Source organism: Hordeum vulgare, chromosome 3H (genome assembly GCF_904849725.1).
Source record: "Hordeum vulgare subsp. vulgare chromosome 3H, MorexV3_pseudomolecules_assembly, whole genome shotgun sequence".
Classification (NCBI taxonomy): Eukaryota; Viridiplantae; Streptophyta; class Magnoliopsida; order Poales; family Poaceae; genus Hordeum; species Hordeum vulgare.
In genome coordinates, this window is record NC_058520.1 from 300,766,759 (window position 1) to 300,784,453 (window position 17,695).

A 17,695-nucleotide genomic window follows, 5' to 3' on the forward strand; every position below is an offset into this window, starting at 1 on the left:
TTGAGATTTTCTCAACAGAAAGTTGGTCACATGCTTTCTGTGGCACCGATATGAAACTTGGTGGTACTGAGAGAATAGGGTTTGGCAAAGGATGTGTCAGTGAAAAAATCGGTAGGGTCGAGCGGGAAAACTTGGTGCACTAATTTTGTTATTTTGGCTTGGGAGAGAGATACTTGTGGGAGAATGACTAAATATTTTTGATGGCTATCTCTAAGCACTTGAGCAATCAATTTATCATAATAGCCCACCCCTTTTTAATAGTATTGATTTTCCTATGAACTCAAAATGATTTGTCATAAATATAAAATGTAGAGTCTTGTAGCTTGAAGCTTGATCCAATCATATTCCTTTCCTTGCGTCAAAGGGCTTCTCCTTGCAATCCTTTGACCAATGCTTTGTGTGGACTATACTTGAAATATCAAGAGACAATGCATGTTGTCATGAATTATCAAAACCATCAAGGGAGAATATGTGCTTTCATCCGCGCCCAGCCGGCTGGCCCCATGTGTAGGGACATTTTAGACATTTCAACAAGCTACTTATACATTAATCACATGCTAGAATCATATAAAAAAATTTGAAAGACAATTCTAAGGACACACAATTCTGCACGCAGTTTGCCAGAATTATGATTTCAAAAAAAAAAGAATTATGAGAGGAAAAAAACTGGCCCTTGAGGGCTTGAGGCCCATAAAGAGAGTCCAACCTGCACAGTACTGAAACAGTCGGGCGGAGCAACGGGCAGTTACCAGTACTAGTAGAGTCTTGACGCCGCCGGGCCAGGCGATTCCCCGTCGCCTTTATTCATTCCCTCTTCCGTTGCCGGTGCTTCCGCGTCCTGTCTCTCCCGGCCAGCGATCGGGAGGGTCGAGGAGGGATGACCTCCCATCCCCCCAACTCCGCCGATGGCGAGGACCCCGCAGGTTGTCTCTCTCTCTCCCTTCCTCTCTCTCTCTTTCTCTCGCTCGATCGCTCGGAGCGTAGCGCTGCTTCCGCTCGGTGCGTGCGCGTGCGCGTCGCCCGAACTTAGGGTTTCTTGGAGTTCACGTTTAGTGGCTGCGCTTTGCTATATCTCTTCTTTTCCCCGCCCTTTTACTTCGTGTTTTTGCGTCATGATTTAGTCCTAGCTAGGGTTTTAGGGCAGGTAACGTTGGTACTTGTAGCTGCTACTCGTGCAGCTTCCGTTCCCTGTAGGTTGATCTGTTAGCCTGGATTTTGCCGCTATTGATCAATGGTTTTAATCAAGAGTAGGGCAATAGTAGCATATGGAAGGATTCATGGTCGGTGGGTTTTCCTTTTCTGTTTGATTCTGCTTTGGTTCCTGTGCTAGTTGTCCTTCAGAGTTCATAGCTGTATTCTATCAGGTTAGGCCTTGCTTTTATTCCAACAATATTTCATTATATGAGATACCGAACTACGCGATTGTGCTGACCACAGTGGTTTTAAAATGTTCTTTTTCTTCTGATTGGTGAGGAAACTAGGCTGCATCTAGCTAAACCAACACTATGTTACCTTGGTTGGAAATTCAGAACTTATTGTGCTTGCTTGTGTGCAAGCACCTATGAACTAGCTATTTTGTTTCTCCATGTAATTCGATGTGTTCTTTTGCAGGGAATAACGTGGAATTGCCATCCCTGCCCTTTCATGTTGTTACTAAACCTGGTCAACTACCGGTCGAGTTTCTTGAGCCCTCTGCTGCCAAGAAATTGGTGATTGGATTTGACTGCGAAGGTGTTGACCTTTGCCGCAATGGTGCTCTCTGTATCATGCAGGTGAGCTGAGCTAAATCTCACGCGACATGGAATATTTTTAAACTCCTGCAATCTTTTGTTTCAGCATGGACGAATTGTGGCTACCACAAACTGTTATAAGACAACCTTCTCCTACATTGGACAATTATTATACCCTCACCTGACCGCACACTACAATGGTCTTACGTGAAATGCTGCTTCACTACCTTATAGTGCCATGATTTACCCACATACGTCCTTTTGATGAACCTAGACTTACTGGACCTAACCCCTGTTATTTTATTGGAACTGGTTGCACATGCATGTATTTCTGCCGATATAGATTAAAAAAAGATCGGACTGATTGGTCACCATTGTTATAATGATGTTAAGGCAAGACTGTTTTTGTTGGTTTGTTTGATTTTTCAGATTGCATTTCCTGATGCTGTTTACTTGGTCGATGCTATTGAGGGTGGAAAAGAACTAGTTGAAGCTTGCAAACCAGCACTTGAGTCTGATCATGTCACCAAAGTTATTCATGACTGTAAAAGGGACAGTGAGGTGCCTAACTGTGAGATGTGATATTCTTTTGGTGTATTAAAAGAATCTTTGGAAAAGAATGTGTATCTGACTAGTGCTGAACTTACAATTTATTGTGCTGCAGGCATTGTATTTCCAGTTTGGCATTAAATTACATAATGTGATGGATACACAGGTAATCACCGTACATATAGTGGCATGCCTTTGTAAGTAAAAGAAGTAGTAATTTCCATCTAATATATGAATGAAACAGTATCTGTTGCTTTCTTAGTTATTTTCTTTCAAATTGAACCATTATCACGAGCTTTGAACCAGTAACCCTGTACAGGGTTGAAAGCATTACATGATCCTCTACCTTCCCAGAGATATATATTTTAATTATTATAACAGCTATATGTAGATAATTTTATTTGTAGAGGGAGCTTTTGATCATCACTTCCATTTGCAGATAGCCTATTCCCTGATAGAAGAGCAGGAAGGTAAAAAGAGAGCATATGATGTTTACATATCCTTCGTGAGCCTTCTTGCTGATCCTCGCTATTGTGGTACTTCCTACACTTCACTCGATTAAATTGTTGAGCTTTACATATTGGGAGAGAACCTATGTGTACATGGTTTTAGTCTTGCTTTGTTTTCTCATAACCTATGCCACTTGTTCATATTTTCTTGTCCTTTTTCTTCTAATTAGGTATAACTTATATAGGTTCGGCTAATCCCCTTATTGGTAATTTGCTTGTGCTGTCTTCCAAGTGCTTTAATTAAAACATTTAGCATATATTCTAATGTATTGCCTCACTATATTTATCTTAGTGGAGTCCAATTCCTATTGAAAATCTTGTTGTTAAGAAAGATGGGGTCGGTTTTTAATAAAATTGAACTGACCTTACTTTGGGCTACAGCTAGTGCTTTAACCTTGACGTATGTGGCTTATGCAATCCAAGCTCTTTTTTGTGTTAATTTTACTTTAGTTGAAAATGGTATGGTTGTTACTCCCTCTGCCCCAAAGTAATTGTCTCAACTTTGTACTAACTTTAGTACCAGTACAAAGTTGTACTAAAGTTGAGACAGTTATTTTGGGACGGAGGGAGTAGTATATAATCTTTATTGCTGGGTGGACATCATGTCTCATCGTATGTACGCCGTCTAACAATATGATGAAGTTGCAGATGTTCATTTGCCTATGTTTAAAACTAATGCTTTCACACAATTTGTCTGATGCATGTCTTCTTCAGTTGGCCACTTTATTGTACACAATGGTTTGCACACATGTTGAAAACCTGGGATAACTTTAGTAGATTGTGCTTGTGATCCCATTATTATCTGCCTTGAGTACCGTGGTTCAAAATGTACGTTATTAGTAGGACTAGTGCTTGAGGTGCTGTAAACTGGGTGTAAAAATATGGTTTTTGTACCCTTTTCTTGTTTCAATTTAATAGTGGTGATGTTGCATCTCGGTTGAGTTCTTCATAGTCTACACTTGATGCTTACAGACACGTGGCTATCTTATTGTCTCAAATTGAGGTGTTTGGGTTCATGGATCATTCGACTTGCCTTAACTAGTTAACTTAAGGTGTTCATCTTACTTGACTGAACTTAAGGTGTTTGGGTTCTCAGTAGGCTGCATTTTTTTCCAAATCGCCGGGGACCTGGAACCTGGTTCACATAATGTGTGTGTTTAAATGTGGAAGTAATGTATTGTGGTTCCATTACTCTTGCTAACAGTGTGTTCCTTCTGTAAAACATCATGTCAATTAGTCCTTTTGTTCTAAACACCATGCAGATGTTTACTAAATTTATGAAGGATTGAACCTCAATTTCTTTTGTGCTTCACATTTGATTGATTGTGTGGTGTGATACTGTTGTGCTGCTTTGTGTAGGAATGCCATATCCTGAAAAGGAAGAAGTCCGTACCCTTCTAAGGCAGGTTAGCATTGTGAAGAAAATTATTGAACTCCAGGCCTGAAGTCTTGTGAATTTCACAGATAATGGCCTGGCACACGATTTTCCGTTGTGCTTATATATTTTCTTGAAACTAACAATTTATTTTAATTTGATGGATTTTTAGGACCCAAATTTCTGGAAAAATAGGCCCTTGTCTGAAATGATGATACGAGCAGCAACAGATGATGTGCGCTTCCTTCTCAATATACATGAGAAAATGATGGAGAAGTTAAGCAAAGTATCCTCATGGCGTCTGGCAGTACGAAGTGAGCTATACTGCAGGTGCTTTTGCATAAATGACAACCAGCAGGCAGATTGGCCACCTCTTCCAACTGTCCCTGGTCAGTGTGTTTACTCCCTTTCCGATCAGATATAGGAAGGTTACTGTACGGCCAAATCTGTTTTACTTTTGATTCTCCAGATAAATCATAAATTTGCAACCTAATGATTGGGGTTTGTTTTATGGTTTAGCATTGCAGCCTTGTAGGTGAAAATCGTCATATAAGAATTACTAAATGGAATGACAATGGATGTATTTGCTTTGCATTCTTTAATTCATTTTATGAAGGTTTGATGTTCAACTTATAGAACAAAATTGGATTAAATATTATTGACAGATGACATTGAAGCTGAAGTCCGTGTTCCTGAAGTGGATATCCTTTCGCTCTTAGATGTGCCTCCTGGAAAAATGGGACGCGTTATTGGCAGAAAAGGATCGTCAATAATGGCCGTGAAAGAATCTTGCAAGTAATCATAAGTTTGATTCTTCAGATATCGCATGATATTTGTGCTGTGAAATCTAATTTGGTCTTCCCTGTTTTGTTTCCACTCCTATGTGCAGTGTTGAAATCCATATCGGTGGTGCAAAGGGGCCTCCAGATAGGGTAGGTTTGCCATAGCTAACATATTTATTACTGGGCAGTCGTGCTCCCCCGAATTTATCCAGTGCACGTTTGAATTGGTTAACAGCGATAACTATAGTTTTGTAGCAATATGGCTTGTAGTACCAAAATTGCTCTGCTGAATTGATGCATCTTCCTGCCTTGAATAGATTGAATTGTAGCAATATGGCTTGTAGTACCAAAATTGCTCTGCTGAGTTGATGCATCTTCCTGCCTTGAATAGATTGATAGGCACTACTGCAGTTTGTAGTCATGTAGTTTGTTGAGTTGGCAACAAGATCTATTTACTGGGATATTATTGTTTATTAAGCTTGGCACATCATGTTGTTAATCCATGTCAAGCATTAAGCTTGGCACATCATGTTGTTAATCCATTTCTGTCTGTTTGTAATATTAGAGAGACTTCACTAACATGCATGGTCCTCCAGAAATGTAGTTGTAAACGATTTATAGTTATCGTGCAAAATATGGCTTTTCTGGTTTGTCCTTATTGTTCATCATTTATATTCTCCACTGCCTACAATAATCCAATCATACTTAGAGCATCTCCAGCCGTTCGCCCCCCCAGGGGCGTGAAATAGCGCCGCCTGGGGGCGCGCCGGCGAAAAAATCGCCCTGGGGGGCTCGGGTTCCCAGTCGCCCCACAAAGGTTGCCCGAATTGTTTTTTCAAAGAAAAAAAAACTCGGCCCAAATTCGGCCAAAACTGAGTCAAATTCGAAGGAGATTCATAGTTTGCATTAAAATTTGTACAAAAAGTGAAATAAAACATAATCAAACATAAAACTAACTAAACTAGACTACATTGCTGCCGCCCGCCGCCGCTGCCCCCCGCCGCCGCCCGCCGCCGCCGCCTTCTACATGTCGAGGACCTTGTAGAAATTGGTGTAGTCGCCGCCGTCGCCCGCTCCGTCGCCCGCTCCGTCGCCTGCTCCGCCGCCGTCCTTGTTGCACCCCTGCCCTGGGTCGTCGTGGCGAACGGGGTTCGAAGGCCCCGACGCCTGCTCGTCGCTCTCGTCGAGGATGACGACGAAGCCCTCCTCGTGGCTGTGGCGATGGGCGGCGATCTCCTCCAGGGCGCGGCGCTGGCGCTCCATCTCCTCCCGGACGTAGTCGTCCCGTGCCCATTTCAGGGCGGTCTCGTCGGCGGCGGCCATGGCCAGGTGTTCCTTCTTGACGAGGAGGAGTCCTGGCTCCGTCTTCGGCTTGACGAGGCGGGAGGAAGCGCCGAGCTCGTTGATGACGGTGCTGGCGCTGCGCGTCCGCCGCCCCAGCGGCTTCGGCTTGACGGGGAGGAACGCCGGTGATCCAGATGAGCGGGAGCCGGACGACGAGGACGACACCGTCTCCATCCGCCTCAGCGTCCAGGAGCTGCCACGGCGGCGGGAGAAGGCGGGTGGTGGTGGATACTTGTACCTCGGCGAGTTGCCGCCCTCCAAGGTGTGGCCGTGGACCACCATTGGCGGCGCCCCTCGGAGTTGTTGCGGCCGTGGGATTTGACCCCGTTGGTGACGGCGAGCTGGTCGGCGTGACGGCGACCAAAGTACGCCGTCCACAACGCGTTCTGTCGGGGGCGTACCGCGACAGGTTGCGCACGCTCTCCGGCAGCCCCAATCGGATGCGCGTGATCTCCGCCCGCCGGTCAGCTCCAGTGGGCGGTGGTGGCATCGGGACTCCGTCGGCGCTCAGCCTCCAGGACCCCGACACCCGCATGTCCAGCGGCGTCGGGTAGTCCGCCTCGTAGAGAAGGCGGGCCTCGTCCTCGCGGATGTGACGGCGGCTGAAGTCATTGGCGGCCGCTCTGTCGCCGGGGAAGCGATCGACCATCTTTTTTGGGAGAAAGAGGGAGAGAAGGCACTGGTGGCGAAGGAGAGGAGAGAGCGTTAGCGGGAGAAGTGTGTGGCCACCGGCGGGGAGAGGGCGCCTTATATAGGCGCGGGCGGGCGGGCACGTGGAGCGGCGTCGTGTGAACGCGTGGCAGGAACAGACGTGACGCGCGTTGCCGTGCCTTCATTGCGTCGCCCGTGAATCAATGGAAGGCTAACCGGCGGCGCAGCCTTCGCATTGATTCCCGCGGGAAACGAGGCGATGAGGACGACGACCTCGTGCCCAGTCGCTGACTTGACGGGCCCAGTGTTTTTTCGCGCCAAAAAAGTTTCCGCCGGCGCCCCCGGGCAACCCCCAGCGCGCTGGGTTCGGCCTGGGACCGCCAGGGCCAATTTCGGCCTGAGCCGGCGAAAAACGGGCTCCTGGGGGCGCGACTGGGCCGTTTTTTCCCTGCCGGCGGAAAAAAGGGGCTTATCTTGAGCTGATTGTTAGAATTATAATATAAGTCATGTACCCTTTTGTATTTATCCCGATATATAAGGGGTTTCCTGCATGTAGTCCACGAGTGCTGATCAACGGCGAGCCAGGCCCCCCTATTTGGCATCGCCGGGGGCTGCGGCAGGGTGACCCTCTGTCGCCTCAACTGTTCGTCCTCGTCGTGGACACGCTGGGACGCCTCGTTAAACGGGCCGTGTCGCTGGGCATCTTGGAGCAGCTACACCCGCACCGCCCCGTCTCGGAGATCTCGCTCTACGCTGACGACGTGGTGCTCTTTTGCCACCCCTCCCGGAATGACATTGCTGCGATCAAGGCGATCCTGGAGTTGTTCGGTCGAGCCTCGGGACTGCGCGTCAACTACAACAAAAGCTCTGCCACCATGCTCAACTGCGATCTGGAAGATACGGACCTGACCATGGAGCTCCTTGGGTGCAAGATCGCGGTCCTACCGCTCACATACCTCGGGATCCCCCTCACCATCCGGCGACCCTCTAGCGCCCAACTGCAGCCACTGGTCGATAAGGTGGGTGGCATGCTCCCCGGCTGGAAATCTCGGCTCATGAACAAATCGGGCCGCCTCGCCCTCGTCAAGTCAGTACTCTGCGCCATCCCCATCCACCAACTCCTCGTCTTCGCCCCACCGAAGAAGACCATCAAGCTCATTGAAAAAATTGAGAGATGATTCCTATGGGAGGGCCGCGCCGCCGCAAACGGTGGCAGCTGCCACGTCAACTGGCGACGCATCTGCCGGCCGCTTTCCCTCGGCGGCCTAGGCGTCCAGGACATGGAGCGCGCGGGGCTCGCCCTCCGACTGCGGTGGCTCTGGTTCAGCCGTACCGACGAGGGCCGGGCTTGGCGCGGCCTCTATCTCCAATTCTCCAAGGATGAGCAAGCCCTGTTCTTCGCCTCCACCACACTGGCCGTGGGGGATGGCAGAACGGGGAGATTCTGGGAGGATCGGTGGCCGCTCCGTCAGCGAGGTCGCGCCAAAGCTATACGCTTGCATCCCCAAGCAACGGCGCAAGCAGCGCACCATTGCAGAAGGCCTCCTCAACCACACTTGGGCAAGAGACATCCACGGCCACCTAGGCATCCATGAAATAGGCCAATACTTGCTGCTGTGGCGTGAAACCGAAAGCTTTGCTCTCACCGAGGGACCGAACCAACTAATCTGGAGGTGGACTTCGAATGGCTCCTACTCTGCGCACAGTGCGTACCTCGCCACCTTCCACGGCTCCACTAGCTGCGAGGCATGGAAGCTGACCTGGAAGAGCTGGGCGCCGCCCCGCGTCAAGTTCTTCCAATGGCTTGCCAATCTAGACAGGTGTTGGACAGCGGACCGTCTGCGCCGTCGCGGCCTTCAACACCATCCACGCTGTGTCCTTTGCGACCAAGAGCATGAAACGATGCCACTTGCTAGTCACCTGCCCCTTCTCGTGGCAGGTGTGGCATGACACGCTCTCCTGGCTGCGTTTGACATGCCGGCCGCCAGACCAAGAGGCCTCCCTAAATGACTGGTGGATGCAAACCAAGCTGGACACGCCTAAAGCTATGCGCAAGGGCCTCGCCACGGCAACCCTCCTCACAGCATGGATGCTTTGGAAGCACCGCAACTCCTGTGTGTTCGACGCCGAACGGCCCTCCACTGCCATGCTTTCGGCACAAATCAGAGAGGAAGCCTCCCTTTGGGTTCGGGCTGGAGCCACTGGTCTTGGCACGATTGTGCCGCTTACCTGGGATGTTCACTAGTCTTGTGCAGGCCTTTTTTCCTTTTCCTATTTCTTTTGAGCCCCTGTAGCCTCCTTCTCGAAGGCGTGTACTGTCCATATTCTCTCCCTTTTCAATGAAAAGAAACGCAAACCTTTGCGTTTTCCCGTTTTTTATATATACTGGCCTATGGCCTCATGGGAATACAAGTTGCTTTCCTAACATGGTATTAGAGCTAGGTTAATTTTTGCACGCTGCAACTCGTGCGTCCACCCCGATCGCAGCCGCCGGCCTCGATCTCCTCGTCCCGCTCGAGCTCGTCATCCCCGGCTCCTGCTCGAGCTCATCCCGCTCGAAGCTCCCGATCCAGCGCGTCCTCCACGCGCCGTCCGATTCGCCCTTCACTGCTCCCGCTCGAGCTCGTCCCGCTTGAAGCTCCCGGTCCAGCGCGTCCTCCACGCGTGCCGGATTCGTCCGTCTTTGCTCCCGGTCGTACCTCCAGGTCGCGCCACACCGCCCCCGTCTCCCGCATCGCCGACTGGATTCGCCTATCTGCTCCCGGTGGAGTATGTACTCTCCAGGTCGCGCCACACCGCCCCCTTCTCCCGCATCGCCGACTGGGCATCCCGCTGGATCTCGCGCCGGCCCTTCTGGTCCAGCCGCTGGATCCCGCTGGCCCTTGATCTACTGCTGAATCCCGTCGGTTCCAAAAAAAAGAGAAAAAAATGGTCTACACCAGCACGTAACGTTGCAGTGCCTTGCTTCTTGTGATTCCTGACGGCTGTGCTGGTAGTTCTTCTGTTGCTCCTGCAAGCTCTACATATGGTGATTGTCGCTCTACACCGACTCCTCTTGCGACTTTCATCGATGCATGTCGCTCTTCCCCGACACCTCTCGCGACTTTCACCGGTTGTCCTGGTGCCTATGACTCCATGGACTGCTCTTCGTCCACGCGTCTTCCCTTGGCGCTTGGTGCTTGTCTGCACACGGCCTCGTCTTCTCCACCGGTCTTTGCCGACGATACTGGACATGCTACACCGCCATATTTAGCGGCTTCCACAGGTGGTGGTGGTTGCTTCTCTCCTCGTACAATTACGCCGCCTACTTCAGCTGTGTACTTCACCGAGGACGAGATTGCGCGACTTCGCGCCCTGCTGCTTGCCTTCGACTCTCCGTTGTCGGGTGTGTCTACATTGACATCTTCAGTTGCGCCCCTGACTGAGCAGGAGATTGGACGATTTCAATGTCTGCTAGCTCCATCTGTTGCTTCTTCATCGACAGGTTCTGTTGGTTCTGCTACGGACCCTTCTGGCATTGTGAGACCACCTTCTACACACGCAGGTACATCTCCGTGGGTTCTTGACACTGGAGCATCTTTTCATATGACTCCTGATTCATCCACTCTGTCATCTACTCGACCTCTTGATTCTCCTGTTCATGTTCTTATTGCTGATGGTACTTCTCTCCTGTTGCTTCTTCATCGACAGGTTCTGTTGGTTCTGCTACGGACTCTTCTGGCATTGTGAGACCACCTTCTACACAGGTAGGTACATCTCCGTGGGTTCTTGACACTGGAGCATCTTTTCATATGACTCCTGATTCATCCACTCTGTCATCTACTCGACCTCTTGATTCTCCTGTTCATGTTCTTACTGCAGCAGGTACTTCTCTCCCGGTTACTGGTCGAGGCACTCTTAGCACTTCATCTTTTCATGTTCCCGATGTTGCTCATGTTCCTCGGCTTACCATGTAGCTCCTTTCTGGTGGCCGGATTGTTGACTCTGATTGTCGGGTCATCCTTGACTTTGACTCTCATGTTCAGTTCTGGACCGTCACACTGGTGCTCTTCTTGGTGCTGGCCCCCGGCGCCGTGACTCTCAGGGTCTCTGGGAGCTTGACTGGCTTCACCTTCCATCCCACCGCTGCCAGTCTCTCCTCCTCTGTTGCCTTGTCTACCAGCTCTTTTCAAGAGTGGCATCATCGTCTGGGTCATTTATGTGGCTCCCGTCTCTCATCCTTAGTTCGACGTGGTCTTCTTGGATCCGTCTCCGGTGGTGTGTCTTTAGACTGTCAAGGCTGCCGGCTTGGTAAACAGGTTCAGTTACCTTATCCTCATAGCGAGACTGTGTCTCAGTGTCCTTTTGACCTTGTCCACTCGGATGCTTGGGGTCGAGCTCCCTTTTCCTCGAAGGGAGGCCATCGCTACTATATTATCTTTATAGATGATTTCTCTCGATACACGTGGATCTATTTTATGTCTTCTCGTAGTGAGGTATTATCTATCTATAAGCGTTTTGCTGCCATGGTTCACACTCAGTTCTCTACGCCTATCCGTGTGTTTCGTGCTGACTTTGCTAGAGAGAATATTTCCAAGATGTTGCGTGGATTTCTCGCTGAGCAGGGTACACTTGCTCAGTTCTCTTGTCCTGGTGCTCATGCTCAGAATGGTGTAGCTGAGCGCAAGCATCGTCACCTTCTTGAGACGGCTCGTGCGATGATGATTGTTGCCTCTCTTCCGCCTCATTTCTGGGCTGAGGCCGTCTCCACCTTCACCTATCTCATCAATCTACAACCTTCTACTGCTCTACAGGGTGGTGTTCCTTTTTGAGCGTCTTTTTGACCGTTCTCCTGATTATTCGGTGCATCGCCTGTTTGGTTGTGTTTGCTATGTTCTTCTTGCCCCTCGTGAACGCACCAAACTGGCCGCTTAGTCTGTTGAGTGTGTCTTCTTAGGCTACAGTGATGAGCATAAGGGCTATTGTTGTTGGGATCCTATCGGTCGTCGGATGCGTATCTCTCGGGATGTGACTTTCGATGAGTCTCGTCCCTTCTACCCACGCCCATCTTCCTCGACCTTTTCAGTGGAAGATATCTCTTTCCTCACTTTTCCTGATACACCTCTCACCCACATCGAGCCTTTGCCTATTCGTTTCGCTCCCTCTGCTTCTCCACCACTTGTCGATTTGCTACCACCATCTCCCACAGTTTCCTCTCCGGGCATGTCACCGGATTCTGCACCTTCATCTCCGGTGACTTCTACGTCTTCACCCCCGATTCTACCTTGGCGACCCCCTCTTGCATTGTTCCATCTTTTCCTCAGTGTTACACTCGTCGTTACGTCATGTGGATGCCTCTGCGGATGTGTCGTCATCCTCATCTCAGCCTCCCTATGCCTTGCGTTCTCGCCCTCGTCCGCATGTTGATCGCCGTGGATTTCCCATCGTTGGTGCTGCTGTTCTTGAGCCGACTTCCTATCGTGAGGCTGTTGTTCATCCTGGATGGCAGTTTGCGATGGCAGAGGAGATTGCTGCTCTTGAACGCACTGATACGTGGGATCTTGTTTCCCTTCCTTCCGGAGTCCGTCCCATCACTTGTAAGTGGATTTACAAGGTTAAGACTCGCTCCGATGGTTCTCTTGAGCGTCACAAAGCTCGTCTTGTGGCTCGTGGTTTTCAGCAGGAGCATGGTCGTGATTATGACGAGACTTTTGCTCCTGTGGCCCATATGACCACTGTTCGTACACTTCTTGCCGTGGTCTCTCCACGCCACTGGTCTATATCTCAGTTTGATGTTAAGAATGCCTTTCTTAATGGTGAGCTGCGTGAGGAGGTGTACATGCAGCCACCCCCTGGGTATTCTGTTCCTGATGGCATGGTATGTCGTCTTTGTCGCTCTCTCTATGGCCTTAAGCAAGCCCCTCGTGTCTGGTTTGAGCGTTTTGCCTCTGTGGTGACTGCCGCTGGTTTTTCAGCGAGTACTCATGATCCAGCATTGTTTATTCACCTTTCTTCTCGTGGTCGGACTCTTCTTCTTCTCTATGTTGATGACATGATCATCACTGAGGATGACCCCGAGTATATTGCCTTTGTAAAGGCCCGTCTTAGTGAGCAGTTTCTTATGTCTGATCTTGGACCTCTTCGCTACTTTCTTGGGATTGAAGTCTCTTCTACCTCTGATGGCTTTTTTATATCCTAGGAAAAGTATATCCAGGATCTTCTTGCTCGTGCTGCTCTTACTGGCGAGCGCATTGTTGAGACTCCTATGGAGCTCAATGTTCACCTCCGTGCTACTGATGGTGATCCTCTGCCTAACCCGACGCGTTATCGTCATCTTGTTGGCAGTCTTGTCTATCTAGCTGTCACTCGTTCGGATATCTCTTATCCGGTTCATATTCTGAGTCTGTTCGTCTCCGCTCCCACCTCGGTTCACTATAGTCATCTCCTTCGTGTTCTCCGATATCTTCGGGGCACGATCTGTCACCGTCTATTCTTTCCTCGCTCCAGTTCTTTACAGCTTCAGGCCTATTCGGATGCTACGTGGGCTAGTGATCCTTCAGATCGTCGTTCACTTTCTGCTTACTGTGTTTTTCTTGGTGGTTCTCTCATTGCTTGGAAGACGAAGAAACAAATTGCAGTTTCCCGTTCGAGTGTAGAGGCTGAGTTGCGAGCGATGGCTCTTTTGACGACAGAGGTGACTTGGTTACGGTGGTTACTTCAGGATTTTGGTGTTTCTGTCACTACACCGACCCTGCTCTTATCTGACAGTACAGGTGCTAATAGCATTGCGCACGATCCTGTGAAGCATGAGCTCACCAAGCATAGTGTTGTTCATCCACCATGAGTTTGAGGGGGGTGTTAGAGTTATAATATAAGTCATGTACCCTTTTGTATTTATCCCGATATATAAGGGGTTTCCTGCATATTGCATATAGTCCACAACCTGTACATGTATATATACTGGCCTATGGCCTCATGGGAATACAAGTTGCTTTCCTAACACTGATCACGGACAGATACTTCTAGCTGAGGTGATTGCAGTAGGGTGCTATGGCTTGATGTGTATGCATACAACTCTTCTAGCTGAGGTGATTGCAGTAGGGTGCTAGGGCTTGATGTGTATGCATACAACTTCTCTGTCGTGTTATCATACTATTATGCAAGGCTATGCAAGTCGTTACCCTTCAATCATTTCCAGCTGTATGGATTTACAGTCCAACACCTAGTGAGGAAGTGGTTCAAGTACCTGTAGAAACATAAAATAATCCTTGATTCTCCTCTGAGAATAAGCCTAAAATTTCCAGTGAAAACAAGATATCCTTGATTTTCTTAGCTTTACTAATCCTCTTGTTCATGCCTGCTTAATGTAGGTATTCATCATTGGACCAGTGAAGGAAGTCAGAAAGGCGGAGGCTATCCTGAGGGGCCGAATGCTGGAATTTTAGAGAAAGGACTTTTGTGATATATGCTTGAACTGCCCCATCTTTTGAACACAAGGAATACAGAAATGCATGTGGTACTCTACCTTGTAGATCGCTGATCCGTGACAAGAATAAAAATAAGAGTTGAAGGCAGCTTTCCGTATCTTATAACTTAAATTATCTGACAAGGCTTTCTCTGGTTGTGCCAGTCGACACATCAGAATATTGGCCTGTTAGATTTCACTCTCATGATTGTGCTGAACTGATGCTGCCCTCTCATGATTGTGCTGAACCGAAAGGTTGGTGGGTGTCCTACCAATATCGTTAGGTCCGTTGCTGCAGATTGTGTTTTCGAGATTTTGCCTTGAATGATGATGGCAACCTGGGCTGGCTCTGGGAGCGAACTAGCTGTGTTTTGCCTGCAAATCTGGTTAAAGCACATTGAAGCTGGAAGGTTTCCTCCAGCGCCCGCAAGTTGATCATCAGCCGGATGCAAGCCTAAATTCGGATTGCACGACCTCTTTGTTAGCACTCCCTTCTCACTCAGGGCCATCTTTTTGTTAGCACTGCACCCACCGTGTGCTAGTCGCCTCTTACCACTGTTGCGTCCTCAGAGCCCTCAGAGCATGTACAGTCCCAAAGGAGGTGTTTGGTTCAGAGAAGGGTAACACAAACGTGGCTCCGTTCCTGACTCCTCTGCTCCTCCTCCTAGCTTTGAGAGTCTCTCGAGAGAGTTCGGGCCCGGCCCGATCCTGGACCATCTCTGCCGGCGAAGCTCGTCGGAGATGTGAAGGGGCAGGTGCTCGGTGCGCTCATGTATATAGTATTGGTAGGATTTGCTTTCCTTAGTGTGGTCTTGTTGTGGGTTTTAGGACTGGCGAGACGCCGATGAGGAGCGTGGCGCCTGCGTGTACGAGCAGCGTGCGGCGGCGCTTTGCCTGGCGGCGGTGGCATGGTGCCACTCGCTGCTGTTTGGTTTATCGCCGGTGTGACCTCCAATAAGCTGGTAGATGCCCTGATGTGGAGAAAGATCCATTCGCTTGCTTTGCAGTTTCAGGCTGCCATGGTGGTGGATAGGTTGGCAAATCAAGGGGATCTGGCTCGAGCAGATGGGTTTGGAGCAAATCAGCGGTGACATCTGATTTGGTGGAGCTACGACGCCTGTTGGCTGCCGGTCTTCAACGACATGCCGCTGCCCTTTCTAGCCGAATGGCGGCTGCAAATTTCCTGCCCTTTCTAGCCCAATGGCGGCTGCAAATTTCCTCCTAGTCGAAGTGCCATAGCCTGGAGTTTGAAGAGTTGGAGAGCTCCTACGATGGTCTCGTTGCCCCAAGTGGTGCGTCCCCGGCAACGACGAGGCTTCATCTGGGAAGAAGAAGCAGTGGACCCGATTGCAATTTTCAGTTCCAGTTTAGGGTCTTTCTTGTAAAAGGCAAGGGCTTAGGCGTTATTTCCCTTTCTTGTGAGTCCTTGTGGGGGCTTTGTGTTGTAACCGCTCTTTTAATGAAGCTCTAGGCCCTTTGTGGCATTGCCTATTAAAAAAAAATGAATTCACACTGTTAACATAAACGCTATGGACAAAATCAGATTTTGTTTGGTTCACTGATGCATTTGCATTGGTAATTGATACCGCTACGAAGCTAGCTCCAACAATCTCCATTCTCTCGACTTCACTCCCACCTGCCTGCATCACCCAAGGCCGCGGTTGCCGCATAAATTGGGTCCGAATAAGGAAAAACAATCCATTAATCATCATCTGTATATTGTTTGGTTGCGTGCATATACGTTACCTACATAAGAAAACTAATTTTAACCCGTTGTTTGGTTAGCATCAGACGCATATAAGACAGGTTGTTTGATTACTACTGCATTAGGTGTTGTTACGACTTTTAATTAATGACGATCTTATCACACACGATTTTAACAGTTTCTCTCCTAGGTGCGAAACAAATTACGGTTCATCGTAACTACTATCAAATGATAATATACATTATTAAGAGCTAAATGGCTCAATGGGGAAAGTTCATCATCCATCCCCTCTCTTCATCTCACCTCTTGTGCTGTTGCTGCTGTTTCTCTTCCTCTTTCTCTTTTTTTGCTGCTGCTGCTTCCTCTTCTGCTATCGCTGTTGCTGTTTTTCATCAGATCCTTGTCTGGTCTCTGTTATCCCACATTGTCCGTGTCCATTCCAGTATTTTGGTCTTCCAGACTTCGTTATCAAATGCCTCAACACCATGGCCACCGAAGTCAACATTGTGAGGTGTCACATCTTCCTCCTCACACACTAGTTCATCACAACCCCATCGCAGGATCCAGTCATGCAGAATGCAACATGCAAGAACAAGTTTAACCTGGATAGGGTAAGTGTGGAATGGCTTTCGATCCAGGATCTTGAACCCATTCTCCAGAGCTCCAAATGCCCTCTCAATAGTTACTCTAAGGCTGGAGTGTCTGTGTAACGCCCAAGATGCGACTCTATCCTTAATTCGGCACGAGGACCTCGTCAGGGATAGAAGCGCATCTCGTTGTTTCGCAAGAATGGATATCGTTACAAGTACATGTACTGAAAAGGTGAGATATATGGAATTGGCTTACGGTCGCCACAAGCTACATCAGAGTATCATCAGTACATTACATAAACATCACAAAGAAGAGCAGGGTTCGACTACGGATGAAACAAACGAGAAAGAACGACATCCATCCTTGCTATCCCAGGCTGCCGACATGAAACCCATCCTAGATCGAAGAAGAAGAAACTCCAATGAACAATCAACGCGCTCACGTCAAACTAACCTTTACCTGTACCTGCAACTGGTGTTGTAGTAATCTGTGAGCCACAGGGGACTCAGCAATCTCATTTCCAAAGGTATCAAGACTAGCAAAGCTTAACAGGTGAGGTATGGTTAAGTGGTGATGTTGCAGCAAGCGACTAAGCATTTGTTTGATGGCTAACTTACGAGTACAAAATAAAGAGGGGGATGATCTATGCATAGCGGACGTGAACTAATAATGATTAAATGAATGATCCTGAACACCTACTTACGTCAGACATAACCCCACTGTGTCCTCGATCGGAGAAGGAACTCACAAAAAACACAGTCACGGTTACGCACACAGTTGGCATATTTTAATTAATTTAACTTCAAGTTATCTAGAACCAGTATTAAACAAAGTTTCCACGTTGCCACATAACCGCAGACACGGTTTCCAAAAGATTTAACCCTGCAGGGGTGCTCCAACTAGTCCATCACAAATTACCACAAGCCGCATAGAAATCCTCGATCACGAAACTCGCGATCTCGTCGGACTCCTTAGTGGAAAACCTCAACTCTGAGATTACCCAAAGCATCACCGG

The 17,695-nt window shown here is 48.7% G+C and overlaps 2 protein-coding genes across 2 annotated transcripts; both read left to right on the forward strand.

Annotated features, from left to right (window-relative positions):
• The first annotated feature begins 703 nt into the window (after nucleotides 1–703).
• LOC123443692 (egalitarian protein homolog) lies at nucleotides 704–14,493 on the forward strand. The gene is made up of 10 exons (XM_045120192.1): nucleotides 704–923; nucleotides 1,612–1,772; nucleotides 2,160–2,291; nucleotides 2,395–2,445; nucleotides 2,719–2,815; nucleotides 4,148–4,194; nucleotides 4,336–4,552; nucleotides 4,829–4,958; nucleotides 5,053–5,095; nucleotides 14,290–14,493. The coding sequence occupies exons 1-10, from the start codon at nucleotides 878–880 to the stop codon at nucleotides 14,362–14,364; spliced, it is 999 nt and encodes a 332-aa protein (XP_044976127.1). The 5' UTR covers nucleotides 704–877; the 3' UTR covers nucleotides 14,365–14,493.
• On the forward strand, nucleotides 9,417–11,860 carry LOC123443694. The gene is made up of 2 exons (XM_045120193.1): nucleotides 9,417–10,484; nucleotides 10,631–11,860. The coding sequence occupies exons 1-2, from the start codon at nucleotides 10,076–10,078 to the stop codon at nucleotides 10,894–10,896; spliced, it is 675 nt and encodes a 224-aa protein (XP_044976128.1). The 5' UTR covers nucleotides 9,417–10,075; the 3' UTR covers nucleotides 10,897–11,860.
• Nucleotides 14,494–17,695: the final 3,202 nt, after the last annotated feature.

Coding starts and splice junctions, on each gene's coding strand:
- LOC123443692 (XM_045120192.1), top strand. CDS start 878: ATGACCTCCCATCCCCCCAACTCCGCCGATGGCGAGGACCCCGCAG. Junction 2,446..2,718: donor ATAATGTGATGGATACACAG/GTAATCACCGTA, acceptor TTCCATTTGCAG/ATAGCCTATTCCCTGATAGA. Junction 4,959..5,052: donor GCCGTGAAAGAATCTTGCAA/GTAATCATAAGT, acceptor TCCTATGTGCAG/TGTTGAAATCCATATCGGTG.
- LOC123443694 (XM_045120193.1), top strand. CDS start 10,076: ATGGACTGCTCTTCGTCCACGCGTCTTCCCTTGGCGCTTGGTGCTTGT. Junction 10,485..10,630: donor ACCACCTTCTACACACGCAG/GTACATCTCCGT, acceptor CTTCATCGACAG/GTTCTGTTGGTTCTGCTACG.